General features: G+C 40.0%; 1 protein-coding gene across 1 annotated transcript; it reads right to left on the reverse strand.

Moving 5' to 3' along the window:
* Nucleotides 1-2411: 2411 nt before the first annotated feature.
* On the reverse strand, nt 2412-12822 carry THOC3 (THO complex 3). The gene is made up of 6 exons (XM_039356775.1): nt 12591-12822; nt 10444-10600; nt 9846-10050; nt 7042-7203; nt 5240-5340; nt 2412-4805 (listed from the first exon to the last, which is right to left on the reverse strand). Exons 1-6 carry the CDS (start codon nt 12771-12773, stop codon nt 4642-4644), a joined length of 972 nt encoding a protein of 323 aa, XP_039212709.1. The 5' UTR covers nt 12774-12822; the 3' UTR covers nt 2412-4641.
* Between the last annotated feature and the right edge of the window lie 8723 nt (nt 12823-21545).

The following is a 21545-nucleotide window of genomic DNA, read 5'->3' on the forward strand; positions in this document are numbered from 1 at the left end:
ACAGCAGGGGTGTCAAACTCAATTTCATTGAGGGCCGCATCAGCATTGCAGTTGCCCTTGGGGGGCCAGGTGGGTGTGGCCAGGGTGGGTGCAGCCTACTGGGTGGGCGTGGATGGAGTTGATGTGGCCTACTGGGTGGGCATGGCCAGCTCTACATCGTTCGCATCAAGGGTCCCTGTGGGGGCCTGGGCAGGAGTGGGACAGATCTGAGGGTCTCTGGCAGAAGAGGGTGGGACCAGGGCAAGCACCAAGGCATGGTACATTTCTTCATTCCTCACAAAGGGTGACATCTCCCCAGCATGCACCCAGGGGCGGGGCCAATGCAGTAGGGGCTGGTTCCTCGCTGTTTCTGGACGGCCTTGTGGAGCTAAGACTGAATGTGTTTCAGCATAGATGGCCACCACAAAATTGTACATTGGCTCCCGGCCAGCCTGGGCCAGGGCCAAGGCATTGGGGGCCGTTCCCTCATTGTTTCCAGGATGGCTTCGCGGGCCACATGAAACCACTTCGCAGGCTGCATCCGGCCCCCGGGCCTTGTATTTGACATGTCTGCTCTACAGCATCTTTGAGAGAAACTCTCCTCTAATTCAGAAAGTGGGTTCAGCAGTTAGGTCCTGATGCATATCAGTTGAAGGATGCCAAATACTACTTGCCTTGCTCCTTGCAAATTCTATAGAAAAAAAGCCATGCAGAGTTGAGGGGTCACAAAGAGGCAGAAATGCAGCCTGCCTGAACAGAGTAGGAAGCACTCCTGCTCTTGATCTGCTAATTTCCTGAAGGCAGCATTAGGACCAAGGCAAGGACCAAGGCAGCCATTAGAGGGAGAGAGGATAATAGCAGCTCTCTGGGAGAAAGGGTTCCACCCTATTCAGCTTAAAATTAAGTAATGGCTGTGATTAGTCTCCTGGAAAGCTGTGGCAATGGGCTGCCTGCTGAGATCCCTGGCAGGCCTCTGGTACTAGCCCAGGCTGCAATGTTCCTGTACCTTTCCAAATAACCTTTTTTGCTGGTTCTTCTCTGGCAGTAGCCAAAGAGGACAAAAAACTAGATTTTGTGTCCTTGGGGTTATGCGTAAGTGAGAGATGAAAAGTTCTCTCATTTGATTAGCTCATGTTCTCCTTCTAGACTTCCTAGAGACATCTCGTGTCTATTAACAGAAATGGTACACTGGATTTGATAAGTTAAAAAAAATCCTACTGGTCTTTTTGTCTATAAGCAGTAGTGTGCGGCAGTTATATATTAAAATGCATTATATTAAGGAAAAATAGATTCGACAATAGGTCGAGTTATCTCACAATGGCTTAATGAGCAAAGTCAAACCCTAAAGACAGCTTGAGTGAGAGATGTCTGCTGAACACCCCGGGAGGTGGGGCGGGGGGGGGATAGCTTGGAATGGAGCAAATGTTTTGCAATTCAGCATTCTCAAATTCAGTGGCTATGATTCCTAGTTAAAACAAAAAAAAGAATGGGAAAGTATTTCTCTTCTCTGAGACATAGGTGAACCTAAGAGGTTGATCTGTAAATAATGTAATTTCATATAGCCACATTACATACAGTAGGCTCCAAAAGTTAATGTTGTACATCTTTTTTTATATTTTTCTAAAGATATTATATTGTCTATATACTAGACAACCCATGACTCATTGGGTCATTTATTTATTTTTATTTTTCATCTTTCTGAACCACCATCTCTCTTTTCTTTTATATATAATATAGCCTGGCACCATTTCTCCACTTCTTACAGCCCTCAGCAGAACAGGTACAGCAGAGATGAGCCCAAGTGAGAAAATATATCCCACTGCAAGTCTGAGGACAGCAGTACTTGTCTCTTTTACTCCATCTGCCACTTGTTATGCTAAGGGAACGACAACTTCACAATCCTTTGCTTTTAGCCATGCTGGCTGGTCCGAAGGAACTTTAGACAGAGAAATAAGGGAGTGGGCAAACTAAGACCCCCAAAAGATCGAACTGAAGTTTCAAAATGGAGAATGAGAGCTGGACAGCTTCATGCAGAAATCATGGAAGATATCAAATATTTATTTCAGATACTGAATGGAGGGCTAGCAGTTGAGCTCATTGTTTTTAAGGTTTTTCAAAGAGAACCTAGAGAGAGGTCAAGAGAACACCTGTTGATAAGTGTGTGATAAATGCCATTCACTTTGTATGGCTGAAGGCTCTTGGACAAGGCTAATAACGTTGAACAGTGGATTAATGCCTTCCAGCTTAAAAACCTAACAGCTCCTTGTGCATGCACAACACAAAGGCCAATAATTGGAGCTTGTAATTGTCACAGGCTGCAGTCCTAGGCTTATTTCCAATAAACTGACACTTTTTAGAAAATTACTGTGTGATTTGATAGGAAGAAAAATACAGAAAGCAACCACAAATACAAAGGTTTCAAGCTGAACCGATTAGAAGAAAAACAACCAAATTGTTATTTTATTCCACACTCCAACTTAAGCATTACACTGCCCTCCAATGGCAGTAATAACTAATTCCCCTCAGGCAGACAGAAGGCCAATAGAAGAAATATGCTTAGAAATCCATTTGTGAAAGAAAGTATGAAATGGAAAGATCCCAATTTAAATTGGTGGGCTTCTCTTTCAGTATTTAGCTCAATTCATGCTTGCTCACCTATCCCACGTAGGGATAGGTACCGCATCTAACTATATTGCTCTTCATTTAAAAAAACCCAGTTTAGTTTAATGCTACAAAAGAAAGTTTATGACCCTAAGATGTTTACAATATATTCATGATGTCAGAACCCATACCTATCTTTCTCTCTTTTGTTTCCCTGACCCAAAATCCATTCTCTTCTCTCCTTGGGTTCTGCTATACTCCTGGAGGGGAGGGGGGGGTGATCACAGGGTTTATTGCCTAAGCTTCCTCTATCACTACATTGTAACACTTTGCTTTCCTGCAATCTTCTCTCTATACTTTCTCTCCCTAAACTGTCAACTAACTAAAGGGGGGAGGAAGAAAGGAATGCAACCTCCGGGAACTGGCTTATCTCTTAGCTCTCAGAAGAAGGTGCCAAGTCGCCCCTAAACATCGCTATTACAAGCCCCTAAACATCGCTATTACAACTAGAGCCGGCCTGATGTTATCTCCCCCTTCTCACGATGGACTTCACACCTGGGGAATGGCCGACTTGAACCATTCGGATGAATTATGGGGTGGGGTTTGCTTGGGGACACTTTAACCTATTGATCTGCGCCCGGAAAACCTCAGATCCTATCTAGCAAGCCTACTATCAGCTTTTCCTAATAAAAATTCCTTTTGGAAGAATCCTGTTTCCATGAGTTCTGCTTTCTTAGGATGAGGTTTGGAAGTGGGCCCTGACACATTGTGTAATTTCTGTATGCATGCAGCAGCATGTTGGATTTTGATGAGGTTCAAGGGCCCAATTAGAATGGCTAATCTTAATAGATCAGGGAAACCTGCAACATGAAAAGGGAACAACACAAAATCCTGCCTTTGTAAGTTAAAAAGAGTCCCTTGGTTATTTGCATGCTTTTTATACAGAATCCCCCCCCCCCAAACCCTCATGCTTATGCTGATTATTTATACATTGAACAATATTTTCACTTTGTCATAACAAATCAATCCAAATACCTATGAGATTTAAAGCATGCACAGCTGTGCACAAAGATGTTTGCAAAATGACTCCATCGATCACCCTGAACGGGACCTGGAATCAAACTGGTAACCAATGCAGAAAGCTTTCAATTAAGGTAACAACATCCTCTAGGTCAGCGGTTCTCAACCTATGGGTCGCGACCCCATTTGGGGTCGATCGACCATTTTACGGGGGTCGCGAAACAACGCGATCTGCCATTTGCGATCTGCCATTTTTCCCCCAGGGGTCGCCGTCACACGAAGGCTGCTCTAGGTCCATCTTTCTTTGCCTCTTTGAATGCTGCTGTAATATTCCACAGAAGATAAGATGAGAGAATCAATAGTCCAAGACTATATGAATAGTTTTCTGGAAGTTCAGTAAATTGCCTTTTAAACCATAATACACAATATTTTAGCAAACATCTTTATCCAAGTTACAAATACAGGATCATACAAAAATTAATATCATTTTCCAGCCTTATTCCTTTTATTATCCTAAAGTACAAAAAGAATTGGACATATAGTTATATACATTTTCTCAAAAGTTAACTATGAAAAAGAAAATTTCAAACATGGCTAGAAGAAACCAGCATAATTTTTAACCAGAATTTCTATTCTCAAAAGAAGACACAGAAAAATGACAGTGATGCATAATCCGTGTTTGCAGCAATTTTTGCCTCTGACGCTCTCAATTAAACAGAGGACAGAGACTGTTATAATGGAGAACACAAACGCATTGGAAGCTAAAATATTGATAGCTCCCCTGTAATTCTGCAATCAAAATATTAAATAAGCCATGCCTTCCAAAGAAGTCCAGATCATTTCAGCTTCTCTGTCTTCTAGGACAGTTAACAATGCATAAAAACTTCTTTAAAACCTAATTCCCAGACAAGGGAATTAAAATTCATGGCATTATTCTCTTCCACAAAGAAAAACAAATCCAGAGAGGAGTTGAGTGTCTTCTGAATGTTCTACACTGGCTTATAATCCTAGGTCATAAATAAAGTCTCTAGCAGCTTTCTCTTAAGGGTCATAGGGAACACCAAAGAGCTTTACAGTGCCCGCTTCTCTACTGCTATCATATTTGCCATCTTTATCATCACAGGCGTAGGCTAATAGCGCACATTTTGGATGCCAAGCGACTGTGAAAGTTGGGGACTCACATTGTACTTCCCAGAGCTTTTCCCCTAAAAAACAAAGACATAATTAGATACTGTTTTGGGGACCAACTCAAACCCTATATCCTTAGCTCATTATAGACAAGAATGCAAGTTAGGAACTACTGTTGAATACGTGTTCCTTTTATTCTGAATCATAAGGGCAGTTCAGAAAAAAAACCTCTTTCCACGAGAAAGCAGCAAGATTTTCCAAACAGCTTAAGGCATACATTACATTATATATTTCATTCATAGATATTATGCCTAGATATTATGCTTGCCTAAGGATAAAATTCTGTGAGATACACAGTATTTAAACTGAGACCAAAATTCAAAACCAAAAAGCAGAAGATAGGGGGAAAAAATATGATACATCAATATTTTACTAGCCCTTCTTTACAAAATGCCTTCATTCAGTTGACCTCCTCTCCTAATAAACTAGGCAGCAAGAAAACTATACTCACCAGTTTCTACTTCAGCGATATCAATGAAGTGATCTTCAGAGGCTGAAGCCAACATCTTGCCATCATGGCTAAAGCTCAACGTCCTGACAGGCCAATCAAGTCTAAGATCAGGAAGCAAAGAAGGAAATAGAGAAATAGATTACAAGAGGGGAGATAAGTGCTTTGGGCACCACTAAACAGTCTAGTTTATCATTCTTAGAATCTAGTCTTTCAAAAGTAGAAATATTGCCACTGACTATGGAGATGTCATTTAAGTACAATAACTAATTTGTACCTCAGTTATTAATATCATTTTAAAGTTCTCTAAGACAGAGATGACAATATCTTGTAGTAACACATTTTGTGCTATATGATTTTTGTTCTTAATCTACTTAATCTACTGCCAACTGGTTTTGTTGGATTACTCCTATTTCTCATTTTGTTAGACAGAAAAGGACAACTCCCCCTAGTTAGTAGCTATACCACCTAATTTATATTAGGTATAAAATAATAGTTTACTCATTTGCATCCTGGTCTCTATTTTTTCTTAAGAGAAAATCTTTTACTTGACCCCATACTACAAATGCAGTTACACTTTAATACAGGTGTTGCTCGACTTCTAACAGTTCATTTAGTGACAGGCACTGAAAAAAGTGATTTATGACCATTTTTCACACTTACGCCCATTGCAATATCCCCTTGGTTATGTGATCAAAATTCAGACACTTGGCAGCTGACTCATATTTATGACGGTTGCAGTGTCCTGAGGCCATGGGATCATCATTTGTGAATGGCTATGGAGATTCTCAGTCATCCAGGTCATAGTTATCCCAAAGATGCTTTTCCACAAGGCAACTGGACTTTCTTGTTTTTCTTTGAAAGTGACTCTGATAAGCCTCCAGGTACCTTTAAGGACTCACTAAAAGAATGCAGATGAACAGTTGTCTGCAAGGAGTATAAATCTTTCCATTCCCCACCATCCAGTCAGAGCTGAAGAAGCTTCTTGGATGAGAAGCGAAACATCTTCAAAGCAAAACAAGAAAATCCAGTTGCCTCATGAAAAAGTATCTTTGGGATCATCATTTGTGACTTCTGACAAGCAAAATCAATGGGGAAGGCAGATTCACTTAACAACCGTGTTACTAACTTAACAACTGCAGTGATCCACTTAATAACTGGCAAGAAAAATAATAAAATGGGGCAAAATTCACTTAACAAATGTCTCACTCAACAACAGAAATTTTGTGCTCAATTTTGATCCACAGTTGAGGACTACTTGTATTACATGGGCACTAAGATGGAGCATTCATATTATTTATTAATAATTTTTTCAGAATTTTTCAAATTATTTTAAATAGATTCTAAATTTAGATTTTAAATTTGAAATTGTTTGAAATATCCAAGCACACTGTCTTCTTTAAAGACAAAGCAGGATTTACTGTTTAATCAACTTGCTACATATACGATCTATACAATAATAAATCACAGCTGCAATGAAAAAACAAGAATGGAACTTAAAAACAGTGTAATAAATTTTACATTGAACCTCTTCTTGTTTTCCATTGCCGTCGTCATCATCATCATTTTTTCAGGATAACTATATCATCCCAATATGCTTCCATTATATATCATTAAGCTATACTGCATAGCTCACATATTGCACTATTGCATTTCTATAGTACATCCTTCTAATTACTTTGGACTTAGCATAGTATTTTGATTATAAATACGTTTCATTCCATTAATCTCAGAAAAGCGCCATTTATTTATCTACAAGCCCAAAATCTGGAAAAGTACTTTTTAACACTTTTAATACAACTCACCTAGAGAAGCATCGTACACATACCAGCTCATCCACATCCCAGAGGCTAACCAATGCATCAGCACTTCCTGTAGCAAAATACTTGCCCGTTGGATCAAACTTGATACAAATGCAATTTGAGGGGTGGGCATTAATTGACTGAATGGGTTTCAGCTCTGGGTAGCTGCAGAAAAGAAATAAAAACAGTTTATTAAATGCACATACAATTCACTAACTAGGACATACCCTGAAATCTTGTTTAACAATGTCTAAATGTAAGGCAGGCTCCTTATTATATATCAGGAACCACGTGCTGCATAGTTTGAATAGCATATCTTACTTTATTTTAGCACTGAAGAGTTATAAGCAAATATAAAAGAGCATATATGACCCCTTTAATACGTTTTAAAAATTTAAACAAATGTAAAGTAAAAAAGGCAGAAAAGTTTGTTCATCACTGTTTATGCTACACCAATATAAGGATCTTTAAGATTCTGTTCATTTTGCTGCAAAAAGCACATCTATCCTAGTCTGGAAAGTCTGCTAAAAGGCAAAGAAAATTGAGATATTTTGAAAAAGGAGGTTGCTTCATGGTTTGCACACATAAGGAAATGCGAACGCAGAGGATAATAATTGCCCTTATTTAAAAGTCAGTTCAAATACAAGAAGGAAATTTGTTTTAGCATAATAAAGATCTAAGCAGGCCCTAATAGTGAAATTCCTCTTCCGTTAGCAAATCTGGATGCCTGAATAACATTCTGGATCTGAGATCATATCCCAATATTCCACATCTGGTTAAGTGATAAACTGATTAAAAAAGAGGAAAATAGAATACGACATTTTTATTTAGTTTTTAAAATACTTGACTAGTAGTCCTTCACTGGAATACCTTTCATTAGTGTCAAAATGGAGCAGACAATTGAAATACAAATCCCCACTTAACCATAGAGCTCACTAGCCCAAGCTTTTCAACCAGTGGTATGGGTACCACCTGTGGTACATTGGCATTTGGCAGGTGGTACACGACCATCCTAGAAAAGTGGTAGCGGGGGAGGAGAATGAGCTGAACCGGTGGCAGCACCACACAACCCATAGCAAGAGATGGCTGGAGCTGCAGGGCTGTCAGGGCTCAGCGGAAGCGTCAGGATCAGTGCCAGGCTCCAGCTGGAGCTCGACGCTGATCCTGGAGCTTCTGCTAAGCCCTGAAGAAGCACCGATCAGCTGGAATGTCGCAGCATCTCCAGGGTCTTGTGATTTACATTCAGATGCTTGGCAACTGATTCATATTTATGATGGTCAGTGTTCCAGGGTCATGTGAAGTGACCAAAACCTGCTGCAACCACCCAGCAGACGGGGGGGAATAAGACCAAACACCCCCCCACCCCACCCCCGCTGCCAATCCTCAACAGAAATGCTCACAATGAAAACCTCAGACAGGAGGAAGAGTGCCACCGGGGGGGCAGGCGTCTTGCTCGGCTGTGGCTGGGGGGGCACTTTTTTCAGTGCCATTGTAACTTCAAACAGTCACTAAACAAATTGTTGTAAGTCAAGGACTACCTGTACTTTATCACTTTTTTCCTCTTTTTTTTTTTTTTTTGGTCATCAAGTTTTTGACACCTTGCTAGGCGACTGGTAGTACTTGGATATTGCCATATCCTAAAAGTGGTACAATGGGTGAAAAGGTTGAAAAGCCCTGCACTAGGAGACTCTAACTCCAGGGCCTCTCAGAACATTGCTGAGAAAACAAGGGAATATCTCCAGGTATGCCATCTCACATTCCTTGGAGAGCAATTAAAAATAAGTATCTAAGCTGAAGAAAGAAAAATGTGGCAATGGCCACTATTAAGAAGAATTAAATTCATGATACCTTGGATCTTAATATATCTTTATTTATTTATTTATTTATGTTTTCTGAGGTTTTCGCGGGTATTTGTATGTAGGTCTTTGGTTGTTCAGGTTTTCTCCCGCGTAAAATTGGAAGTGTCTTGGCGACGTTTCGACGAAGTCTCATTCGTCATCTTCAGGCTGGTGTTTTCAGCTTCGTGCTTCGAGGAGCACGAAGCTGAAAACACCAGCCTGAAGATGACGAATGGGACTTCGTCGAAACGTTGCCAAGACACTTCCAATTTTACGCGGGAGAAAATCCGAATAACCAAAGACCTACATAGATAGATAGATAGATAGATAGATAGATAGATAGATAGATAGATAGATAGATAGATAGATAGATAGATAGATAGATATAGAGATAGATATAGATAGATAGATAGATAGATAGATAGATAGATAGATAGATAGATAGATAGATAGATAGATAGATAGATATAGATATAGATATATAGATATAGATATATTAATATAGCAGGAATAATAAATGGAACAGAAAGAACTCTTATGAGGAAACAGTATTCAGAGATATCCATGAAAATAAAACAGTATTTATATTACTGTTGGGTTCTTGGTACTCTCTGAACTTGATTTTTTTCTGCCTGGCCAGCATGCAAGAAAGCAGCCAAGCTCAGAGAACACCAAGAACTCAACAGTTCAACTTGAGCTATATATATTGTCTTCTATTTGCTTTAAACTTTACGGTCCTGAAATGAGAACATATTGCAAAAAGTTTTGCAGCTGCTAATGGTATCACTGAAATCATGATATGAACTCCAATTAGAAGCAAAAATGGAAGGCAGAACAAAGAAAAAGTATCTATAAACAAGGCTGCATCTATGTAAAAGGCAAATCCATTTTCCCAACACCACTTAGATCAAAAGACAAGACAGCCAACTCACTTGCTGCCCTTCCTAGAGAAGACTATGGTGAAGGTACCTGAGGATGTTGATGCAACCGTTGCCATTGGTGAGGAAAAACATGTTGTTGTCATTGTTCCAAGATATCTCATTCACTTCAAACTTGAATTGTTCTTCAGCTTTGGACCGATATGTCTTAGCATCAATGAATGTGACAACATCGTCTTTATTCCCTACTGCAATAGTCTGACCATCAGGGCTCCAGCAGATGTTAATGTTTTCACCTATAAAGGAGAAAAAGGGAAAAACAAATCTTCTGATTAATTAATTGCAGCAAGAACAATCTACACAGGCTTTTGTATTTGCAAAGCAAGGATGATAAACAGAAAATGCAACTTTTTAATACAACAATTATTAACTAACAATGTTATAATACAACAGTACGAGTGCATTTCAGATTTGGCCATGGCTATTTATCTGAAAAGAGAAGAAGAGAAAAGAAAGAGAATGATTTGGTCAAATACCATGAAAAACACGTTGTTTCTCCCTTAAAAGTAACATATATTAAAAGCATGTGTTCATAGGTATATTGGTCACTTTATATGATCAGGAAGCAACAAATAAATATGGAATAATTTTGTCCCCAAGATCTCTTATTTAATTAAGAAGAAAAATACCTTTTGTATTCACCATGACAATGCACTTAGTGGTTCGAACGTCCCATATACGAATGGTTTTATCACCAGATGCTGTGACAAATAGATCTGGGATACTAGGATGCCAACACAACTGATCCACACTATCTCCATGGCCACGGTAATTGTTTTCCTTGACCTGAAGGGCAAACAATACAAAAATTTTCAACAAATTCTTCTGCCCTTCACAATCATTTTATCACCTACGCTTCATCATAATCTAAATGCCACTGAATATAGTTGTCTGTGCAGGATTTGATTCAAGGATTTGTGCAGGATTTGATTCTCTATATGCACTTTGATAGAATTATAGAAGAACAGTTGACTAAGTAAGGTAGAAGTTACCCCACTTCTCACCCTACAGTCTTCCTCTCTAAACAACTGTTCTCAGATGGTTTAAAGATAACAATTTAGTTTACTGATACCAATATGGAAGAGTCTTATCACCTTCTCCTAGGCTGGTTTTTCAGCTTCCCAATTTATCTTTCTGCCCCAAGAAGTGAGAGAGTCCAAACATAGAAGAATTATATTTAAAAATATTTCAAAATCAAAGATACAAAGTTTAGATCAATGAACTGGAAACAAACATACTAGAAAGTGAATATTGGTAACAACAAATCTGCAAGAAATATCAGCTATCATTTTTAAAATCTTATGTTTCTGAAGTGCTACTTGTGCTTTGTAAACTATGTAGAAAACAGAGAAATGCCCAAAAACTTAAAAGCATCCATTTTTATTTCAATACTAAAAAGGGCTTTATTAAAGAATATTCAAAATTACTAAACAATTGCCATTATGTCACATATCAATAAGAAATGTTCAAGATTTTACAATCCATATTCCAACTATATTATGGAACAAGACCTAACAATGAACAACCTGAATCCAGTAGAAGCAATCACATTGCTAGTATCCATGGACAGTGGATCAGATTGCTAGTATACACAGATAGTGGAAAAGTCAAGAGTGTTCTAAAACCATATCTTTTTTTTTTTTTGCTCTATTGATTATATTAAGATTTTTAACTATATAGATATCAAAACTATGAATAGTCCTTAAAATAGTTCATAGGTATACTGGTCACTTTATATGATGATCAGGAAGCAATAGTTAGAATTAAATATGTAGTAATAAAATTGTTCAGAATTGGGAAAGAAGTGTGTCAAGGATGTAATCTGTCATCTTATTCATGTAACATATGCAAAATATATTATGAGAAATGCTGGAACAGAGGAAATAGAAATTAAAACTTTGTCAGAAAATGAAACGCTACGGATATGTTGATGGCCAAGACTTAAGGAATCATTTTTTGAAGGTGAAAAAAGAAAATCTAGTCTGCTATCCAATATTGAAAGAAATTAAGCTGATGTCAACGCAGAAGTACAAATAAGCAGAAAATAAGTTGATGCTGACTTTACCTCCCTGGGCTCAAAAACTGAGAGATGGTGACTGTAGCCATGAAATAAAAATAAGTCTGCTGCTTGGTAGACCATAACAGATCCAGACACTTTGGATATGAAAGTAATCACACAGATATATACCGTTAAGGCCATGCTTTTGTAACACATGGTCATGAAAGCTGGGAAATTGATGTTTTTCAATAACAGCACTGGAGAAAAATGTGGAGAATACCCCCAAGAAAAAATCTTTCAATCACAACTAAAGTAAAATTATAGAACTCAGTAGAAGCATTAATAATGCAGCTAAAGTCTAAATGTTTCTTTTTAATATGTAACATTAAGGAAAGAATCACTAGAGAAGAGCCTGAGACTTGGTAAAATCGAATGCAACCAAGAAGAGGCAATTGGGAGAGAAAGTCGGAAAGCAGCCTCACCGACGACACTAGGATGAGTTTATGAACTCAGAGGGTTTATTGGCAGATCAGCCAGACAAAATGATTTGCATCCGTTACGAACATCCGGAAGCCACCCAAAAGTTGAAAAACAAGAGCCACCAAATTCAAGCAGGTTTACTTTCAAGCCGATATTTGTCGCCCTTTCCACACACACACAAAAAAATGCTCCAATTCCCACATCTGCCGTCGAGAGTCCAATAAACCCGCCACGCTCTCTGCAGCCGCTGCTAGCACTGATTCGCCACTTCTTCCACTCCTCCGTCCCTGGACTCACCAGCCGGTCTTTATCCAGCACGAAGACGCTGGCGGTCTTGTCGAAAGAGCCGGAGGCCAGACGGTGGCCACAGCAGCTCCAGGCCACCGAGTGGACCTTGGCCCCGTGCGCGGGGAATTCGCGGCTCCGTGTGTTAGCCCGGAACTGCTCCTGCATGTTCTTCACGTAAGGAGAAACAGCCATGGCTCAAGCCAGCAGAACCCCCCCTCCCCCCAACAACTTTCCTTCCGAGCTACAAAGGTTCTACTTCCGGTAGGTTATTCACGTGGGCAAGAGGGAAGAGTCTCCTGAGGAAAGGGTTCCTGAGCGCTGTAGAGGTATATAAGTACAGACAGATTCTTTCACCACATAGATGTCCTTTTACTAGTGTCGCTTGGTGTCTCTTTGATGCATTCATTTATCTTGTTGGTGAAACTTTCTCTTTATTGATTCTTGGGAAGGCCCGCGGTGACTTCTAAAGGAAAGACGTCCCTTCGTTTAACAGAATAAAAAAAAAATAGAATGCTGTTTGGAACGTGGCTCAGGATCCCAAAACAAACAAACTCACTTGGAATTCCAGAAACAAAACTTTATTTGAAAAGAAGCATTTGCAAAGGCTTGGTGAGCTGAAGCACACGTAGGAGTACAGCTACACCTAAAGAGATAACACACTTTTATATCCTACCCCCCATGCAGATTCCCCCCTCCCCTATCGCTCTCAACACCCCTTGTCTGAACAGCCGATAAACTAACTCAAAGCACCTAAGCCATTTCCCCCCCCCTCCCCATGTTTCAGGAAGCCCCCTTTGTGCACGTCTTATCTCTCGCCATCTAGTTTTCTGTTAAGCTCAATTATAATTATTTCTATATTTGTTTGCTGTTATACCTTTCCTTTCCCAGTTGCAATGTATGGCTGTGAAAGTTGGACCATAAGAAAGGCTGAGCGCAAAAGAATTGAGGCCTTTGAACTATGGTGCTGGAGAAGACTCATGCAAGTCTCTTGGACTGCAAGGCGTTCAAACGGGTCAGTCCTAGAAGAGATCAACCCCGACTGCTCTTTAAAAGGCCAGATCCTGAAGTTGAAACTCAAATACTTTGGCCACCTAATGAGAAGGAAGGACTCACTGGAGAAGGGCCTAATGCTGGGAAAGATTGAGGGCAATAGAAGAAGGGGATGACAGAGAATGAGATGGCTGGATGGAGTCACTGAAGCAGTAGGTGTGAACTTAAATGGACTCCAGAAGATGGTAGAGGACAGGAAGACCTGGAGGAACATTGTCCATGGGGTCGCGATGGGTCGGACAGGACTTCGCAATGAACAACAACAACATACCTTTCCTAGCTTAAGCTCTAACTATCTTCAGTTTTTGTGTTTCCCCTACTTGCCTTTTCAGTTAGCCAGCAACATCTGCTTTTCTTATTTGTATATAGTTAACTTGTCTGAGTTTATGACTTTCAGGTGGCTTCTATAGACCTTTAGAATTATTAGAAATTTCTGATTAATAATCTACTGTCAAATGCCATATTTTATGATAAAATTTAGATTGCACAATGAGAAATTTTATGAAAAAGGCGTTTTATAACTGCTGCTCAACCTAATTAATGCTGCCCTACTTATGACATACACTATAGGGAAAGTTTCATTTATTTGCCCTGTTTCCTATCACACAAAAGAGAAAGTGAGAAGTCAGGTCCGTTCACCAAAAATAGATCCTCTTCAGCTGAAATGATGTTTGTTTCAAAGCCATCAAAACCTCAAAAATCTGTGTCTATGCAGAAAGTCGAAAGGGAAATAAATGAAAAATATTTCCAAGATTTTTAAGAAACATCTACGCCAGTGGTTCTCAACCTTTCTAATGCCGTGACCCCATAATACAGTTCCCCATGTTGTGGTGACCCCCAAGTGGGTGTGGCCACCAATAAGAGGGAGTAGGACAGCTAGGGAAAAGGGAACAAAATGGTGGGCAGCATGGTTTGGCGACCCCCATGAAATGGTTGTTCGACCCCAAATGGGGTCCCGACCCACAGGTTGAGAACCACTGATCTACGCATACGTGGAAGTGAGCAGTTCACCGGACTTAACTTTCAAGCGATGATGTATAATAAGGCTGATACCTGCACCCTGCCAAATGAAAAAAGTTAGGTTGCAGAAGTTTGAGGTTATTGAAATACCAATCTTTGATGTGGCCAGGGTATCTTTTTAGGAAAATCAAGTGCTTTTGAAAGGTTTTCTTGCTCTCAAACTGCAGTTCTTCCCAACATTCTGAGGCAAGAGCTATATTTATAATAATAATAATAAAATTGGGAGGGAACTTGGAGGTCATCTAGTCCAACCCCCTGCTCAGGCAGGAAACCCTATACCATTTCAGACAAATGGCTGTCCAGTCTCTTCTTAAAAACTTCCAGTGTTGGAGCATTCACCGCTTCTGGAGGCAGGTTGTTCCACTGGTTAATTGTTCTAACTGTCAGGAAGTTTCTCCTTAGTTTTAGGTTGCTTCTCGCCTTGATTAATTAATTGCTTCTTGTCCTGCCTTCAGGCGCTTTGGAGAATAGCTTGACTCCCTCTTCTTTGTTCAAACCGGGCTTGTTACGCAATTTTTGTAATGTAGACAAAAGCTCTCCTTTGTCATCCTTACTGTTATAAGGTCACTAAGAAAACAGTACCATGGAATTAGTAATATCTGATTTTCTTCTTACTGCAAGCGACTCCAAAGCCACTCTAAAGTTTCCCAAATCTTGCTTCAGGACTAGCAGTTATAAATATTTGATGCTGCTATTTTATTTAATTTGGACATACATATAATATGTTTATAACCTCAGTGAAATAGTGTGGTTTTGTTTAACATATTAAGGTTCATCGGTATTGTTCTTTCTTATGGTACTGTTGTCCCCAGTTCGGGTCTGAGCCTGGTGCTAAGGCTGATGAAGAACACCAGACACGAGGTGCAGGTTTTGTTGTCTTTTATTGAAGCACTCCAAGAAAAGGGATCCTGGCTAAAATGCCAAGGAACCCCGAACCACAAAATTAATAAAGCTTTATACATTTTCTCTAAAGCAGAAGGCAGGGTAAGGTGGGATATATGAGAAATATCATCTAATAAACATTTCAATAATAATCTAACAATTATTCTATTGATCTCTAGCCATCCCTATTCCTAATCCTTGGCTAATGAATGCTTCAGGAGTTATCTAATACACATCCTGTTTGCTCCAGGCCATCCCTATTCCTAACTTTTAGCTGAGTCTGCAAAATGTCTAACTCTTCATTACTTTTATCAGCCCTCTAACCACCCAGAATTGTTACAAGCTTTACATGTGCATATGTCTTGTGAATAAGCATTCTTTGTTCTTGCCAGACAAAATCCCCAATTATAGACTTCCTGGACTCTTTTGAATTGTATGCCTAATCTTGCTTTGTTTTGGCATCCAGCCCATCAGTACTGCAATAGAATGCAATCAACATTTTACAAAAATGGGATATCAAGGGATCATTGACATATAATCTGAGTTTTGGTGCTAACCAAAAGCATACTCGATAGCTTGTTAGTATACAAGATGTTATAAATAATCCACACTGTGTGCTTATGGAGTGATTTATTTCTTTAAGGATGTTAGTGTTTAACAATCTTATGCCATCAAGAATTCACATGAAGATTGATATATTGTGTACAGTATATTTTTTGAAAAAAATCTGCACAAATGAACTGCTGTTCCATCCCATTTGTGACTTACAAGCTTTCTCTCCTCACTATGAGGTTTGCTTTGTATACTGTAAGGAGAACAATTCCTGGAGGGGTGGGAGCATGTTAGCAAGATAGAAACATAGAAGGAATGTATGCTAATTGGGGCCTTGAAGTCCTCACTTCTCAGTATATTTATTGAAACTGCTGTGGCAATGCAACTGATATTTTCTTTTTAGTCCTCAAATTACGACCATAATTGAGCCCAAAATTTCTGTTGCTAAGTAAAACATTTCTTGAGTTTTCCCCATTTTACAACTTTTCTTGCCATTGTTGTTAAGTGAATCACTGCAGTTGGTAAATTAGTAACACGGTTGTTAAGTGAAAATGGTTTCCCCATTGACTTTGCTTGTCACAAGGTCGCAAAAGGTGATCACATGGCCTCTGGATATTGCAATACGTAAATATGAGTCAGTTGACAAGCATCTGAAATTTGATCATGTGACCATGGGGATGCTGCAATGGTCTTAAGTGTAAAAAAGGGTCAAAAGTCACTTTTTTCAGTGATGTAATTTTGAACGGTCACTAAATGAACTGTTGTAAGTCGAGGACTACCTGTAACTCTTTCTTGAGGATAATAACAGAAAATGAATGGAGAAGTAAATTGAGGCTTGCTGATTATAAATATTTACACTTACATCATCTATTACCAATGTATAGCTATAATTTTCTCTTCCTTTCCTGAAATGTATTTATGAGTGCATCCTTTTGTCTGTAAGAATCTTTCCCATTATTTTCTGGAGGGAATTCCAGTGTACACTGAATAAATAATAACTGCAGTGAGTCTTAATTAGTTAGGGGGAGTGTTCTCTGTTTGATGCCACAGAAACTGGTGTCAGAAGTGGGATTTACATTCTTGGAGCTGCAACCAGGGATAACAGCTGGGAAGCTGCAACCAGGGATAACAGCTGGGACACCCCAAAGGGGGAGTGTTGTGAGATTGATTCTATGCCCATTTCCACCATTTAGGAACAGGTGTAAGCAACAGTCTGTGTCTAAAGGTCTATTTTAGCTAGAGAGGTTTGTTGAATGTGGTCCCTTTCATTCCAGTTCCCAGCTGCCCCTGCTCTGCTGAACAGTGACTGAAGGCATTGGAAAGGAAGGGGCAATTTGGCTTTGGAGGGGTGAGTATGACTTTCTGTGTTACAAGGGCTGTCCCCAAGTCTTGTTCCTCCCCAGTCAGAAACAAGCTGAGACATGTATACAGGGACCACAATAATCAACACAGGAAAGGGAAAGGGAAGACCAGCAAGGAACAGGGTCCAAATCTCAATGTGGATAGAAATCATACAGGTAAGTAATCTGAAGGGGAAATGTAAGAATCTCTGGGAGGAAGGCAGATGGGAAATTTGCAGTCTCAGGGAGTTGTGCAGGAGGCTCCAAAGTTTATGAAACACTGACTTGGACTGGGAGTGATTAAATACATGGAGCAATGGAAAGAGTAAAACTGAATGGTCATATTGTGCACAGGGAAATTGACAAATGCACTGAATGCCTTTCATGGGAAGAGAGGTGGTGGTTTAAAAAAACTATGCCCTTCACCCCTTCCCTTGATCTGTTAGCCCCATCTACTTGACAAGATAATGGTGGCCTGGCTCCAGTCTTTGGCCTCCAGGAAGATACCAGAGGAGAGTGGAGTGGGAGTGCAGAATCTGCAATTATGCAGGCACTTCCACCTGCAAAACAAGGGAGTGAAGGCCCGTTGAAGAAGGAGCTATATTCAGCTCTGACAGCAGAACAAATCAGGAAGGAATGTATGAACATACGGGATAAAGCCTCAGAACTTTCCCACTTTGTAAAAAAATGAATTAGGCTGCAGATAATGAAATCACAAATAAAAAACATGAAAAGCTAGCACAGCTGAAAGCAGCCGACATCCCACAGAAGCAGCTGGACTGTTCTTTTTCAAAATCAAAAGATAAGCTTATTTACAGAAAAATTGGCAGAGACTTTTGAATAATTATAATAAATTAGACAAACTGGAGAACTTTTAATTGTTGTCAGCTGAAACATATAAAAGTTGGTTGGTTGGTTGGTTAGGTAGGTAGTTAGAAGAACATACAGTAACATAAAACTGGGCGCTACTGGCATTCTGGCCACAACTTTTGAATGAAACTTGCTCCTTCAATTCAACAACCAATATATCATTGTCTCCAGACCTTTTCTTTGTAATTTGGTCAATCAAAATTAATCCTATTAAGAGTACTCAAAGAAGCACCATTGTTTGGCACTCCGATGAAACTCATGATGCATTTTACACTACACATTGAAAGAACTTTGAGACGTGTGCAACTTAGAGTTGAAATGCAACTGAAGATGATTTTTAAAAAATTATAGCAGTTTTTCTGCATGTGAATTAATTTGCTGCAGTATTTGCAAGGCTGCAGTTGAAAGCCATCAAAGCTAATAGTAAACAGAGAAATATTATTATGCCATTACATATATATGTAATAGAACATTATGTTTTGTTTATCTGTTTTCCTGTCAACTGGATTCCACATGAACCATTTTTTCTCCCAGTTGTGAAGTAGGGAGGAAGAATTTTTGTTTCTATAAAACTGTGATAGATTCCATGCAAACACAAGTATGGAAGTGTTTTTGTTACATTATCAATGCCAAGACATTGGTGGGTTTGTTTATATTTGTTTTGAAGTATTTCTACAGTTTCCCTGAAAATAAGCCCCACCCCGAAAAAAAGACCTACCCTGATTTTTGGGGGCCTAATATAACCTGTACTCCAAAAATAAACCCTAATTAGGACCCCACCCACTCCATCCCACCTCGCTGCCACAATGGGGCAGGAGACCGCGCAGCACATCACGCCGCTGCTGGCACAATGAGATGAAGCAGGTGGGGGAGGGGGAGAGCTGCCACATGCGCCCCACACCCACTTCCTTCAGGCCCCCCCCCCAGCCAGGCCATTCCTTGCTCGGTGACCTTCCCTTTCACTCTCCCGAGCTGGACTGCCATGCTATAGAGGATGGGGGAGTAGGCGTCATCCCCCTCTGCCATTTTGGAGACGGGGGAGTGACAGCAAAAGGCTCCGCTGAAGGGGCTTTCTTCACGTTTTACCCCACAGATCACCTGCTCAGTGGCAGTTGCCTCCTGTTTCTCCTCTGCCAACTCTCCCATGGCTTGCATCATGACCCTGCTGCCTCCCTCCGCCAACCCTCCGTCGCTGCCACTGGAGAGAATGGAGAACGGGGAGTGGAGCGGCTCTGCGTAGCGATGCAGAGCAGAGAAGAGCACTTGCTTGCCACCCTGCATCATCCCGTGTCTCCCTTCTCCATTCTGGAAATGGCAGCCCAATTTCCTGCCACTTCTCCTGGCACTGCTATAGAGCTTGGCGCACCACCGCCCAGCTCCTCCCTCTTTCTGAAAGCAAAAAAATTCTTCACTAACCTGCTTTCCAGCTCTGGTGCGTTTCTCTCCTGCTGCAGGGAAACGGAGTTTGTGGTACTAAAAAAAATTCGGTCAGACCTTCCAACATCTTGCGGGGCCTAACCCGCCCATCCTCCGTAGCATGGCAGTCTGGCTCGGGAAGGAAGTGAAAGGGAAGATCGCCGAGCAAGGAACAGCCTGGCTGGGGGGAACCCTGAAGAAAGCGGGTGCTGGGCACATGGGGCAGCTCCACCCCCTCCCCCGCCTGCCTCGCCTCGTTGTGCCAGCTGCAGCGTGATGAGCCGTGTGGCCTCCTGTTACAAGCGGCTGCAGCAGAAGTGGGCTGCTAGCCACATAGGCTCCTGCTGGATGGGGCTGTTAGTGCTGCTGCTGCGAGGCAAGGCAGGTGTCACGAAAAATAAAAGACACTCCCCGAAAATAAGACCTAATGCCTTTTGGGAAGCAAAAATAATACAAGACCAGATCATACTTTCAGGGAAACACAACTACCAAATTCTGTAATAGCTTTGTTCCCTATACCATCCGTCTGGTAAACTTGCAAGATTCATTTTTCTCATCATGCACATGTATACATAACCTGAACTAGACCGTTGTTTCTCTTTGTCATATAATATATGTGGGCATATGCATAATTTTGTATTCATTTTTGTCATATTTATGTAGTGTATATCAGAGGTGGTGACCCTTTGAGAGTTGTATGCAATGAAATTTCATTTTAATGTATGCTGATTAATGTACAATCAAAATGACAATAAAGTTATTATTCTATTCTATTCGTATTTATCTGTATAAATTTGTGTGTGCATATATATAAAACAAAATATCAGTGTGAGAACCTATTGAATATACAGAAAATGTTTGGAAATTATATGTTGTCTCTTTAAGAAGCAGGATTTCTTTCTATGGTGAGTGCAAGCATTGGCCATCACCACAATCACCATTTACTGTGATCTTTGTGAGTTTTGTATAAATTTTGTAAGAAGTCAAGAAATTGGAGAGATTTCTATTGTTCTTCTGTTATTTACTTATTTTTCATTGTTTGAAATGTGTGTAAGTTTTTTTTTCTCTTCCTATTTGCTTCTGCCTTTTCCTCCTCCAGATTTTGTAAGATTTGCTATCACCGTGTCTCTCTCTTGTCTGATATTAATTGAAGGTCACAAGGAGGAGATGGAAAAAGAGGGGACACCGAACAATTCCAGAGAAAACCATTGGGAGCTGTCCAAACCATATACCTTTTTCAAGCTTTTCTTTTTTAAATATACATATCAAATTCAATCCTTTGCGTTTGCACAAAGATTTCACTAAGTATCTCTACATGTTCAGAGTGCAAAGCATGCAAGACGGTTTTTAGCTACATTTTAAAAAATAATTTGTTTTCTATGGGACTGAGTCCTTGATGGAATCATCATATATTTAGAAGAGAAAACATGTTACAGTTGCCTCTGCAGGTGGTGCTGAACAGAGAGACTCCATGAAAGTGCTAATGGGACAAAAAGAACAGAGTGTTTTTAAGGAAAGCAATATCCCCATTAATGGCAATAGACAAAAATAATTCAGACAGGAGAGGGAATCGTTTTCCCCCTCTGGGCCCTAGTTAAAATGGAAGTGCAAGAGAAAGACTTTTGATTCGTTATGGCAATTCTTTTTAGCAATAGATTGTGTTTTGGAGAACATTGCTGTATAAATGAGAACTAAAAGTATGCATTTTTAATCCGAAGTTCCAGTTAAGTTGAATTAAACATGGAATCAACCCATGCAGCGATAATTAAGTTTTTAAAAATATGGACTGCTGATTCCTGCTGCCTTACAACTCCTGATTTAGAAGATTATTTTT

Source organism: Crotalus tigris, unplaced genomic scaffold (assembly GCF_016545835.1).
Source record: "Crotalus tigris isolate CLP2741 ecotype Arizona unplaced genomic scaffold, ASM1654583v1 scf7180000018829.1913635, whole genome shotgun sequence".
Classification (NCBI taxonomy): domain Eukaryota; kingdom Metazoa; phylum Chordata; class Lepidosauria; order Squamata; family Viperidae; genus Crotalus; species Crotalus tigris.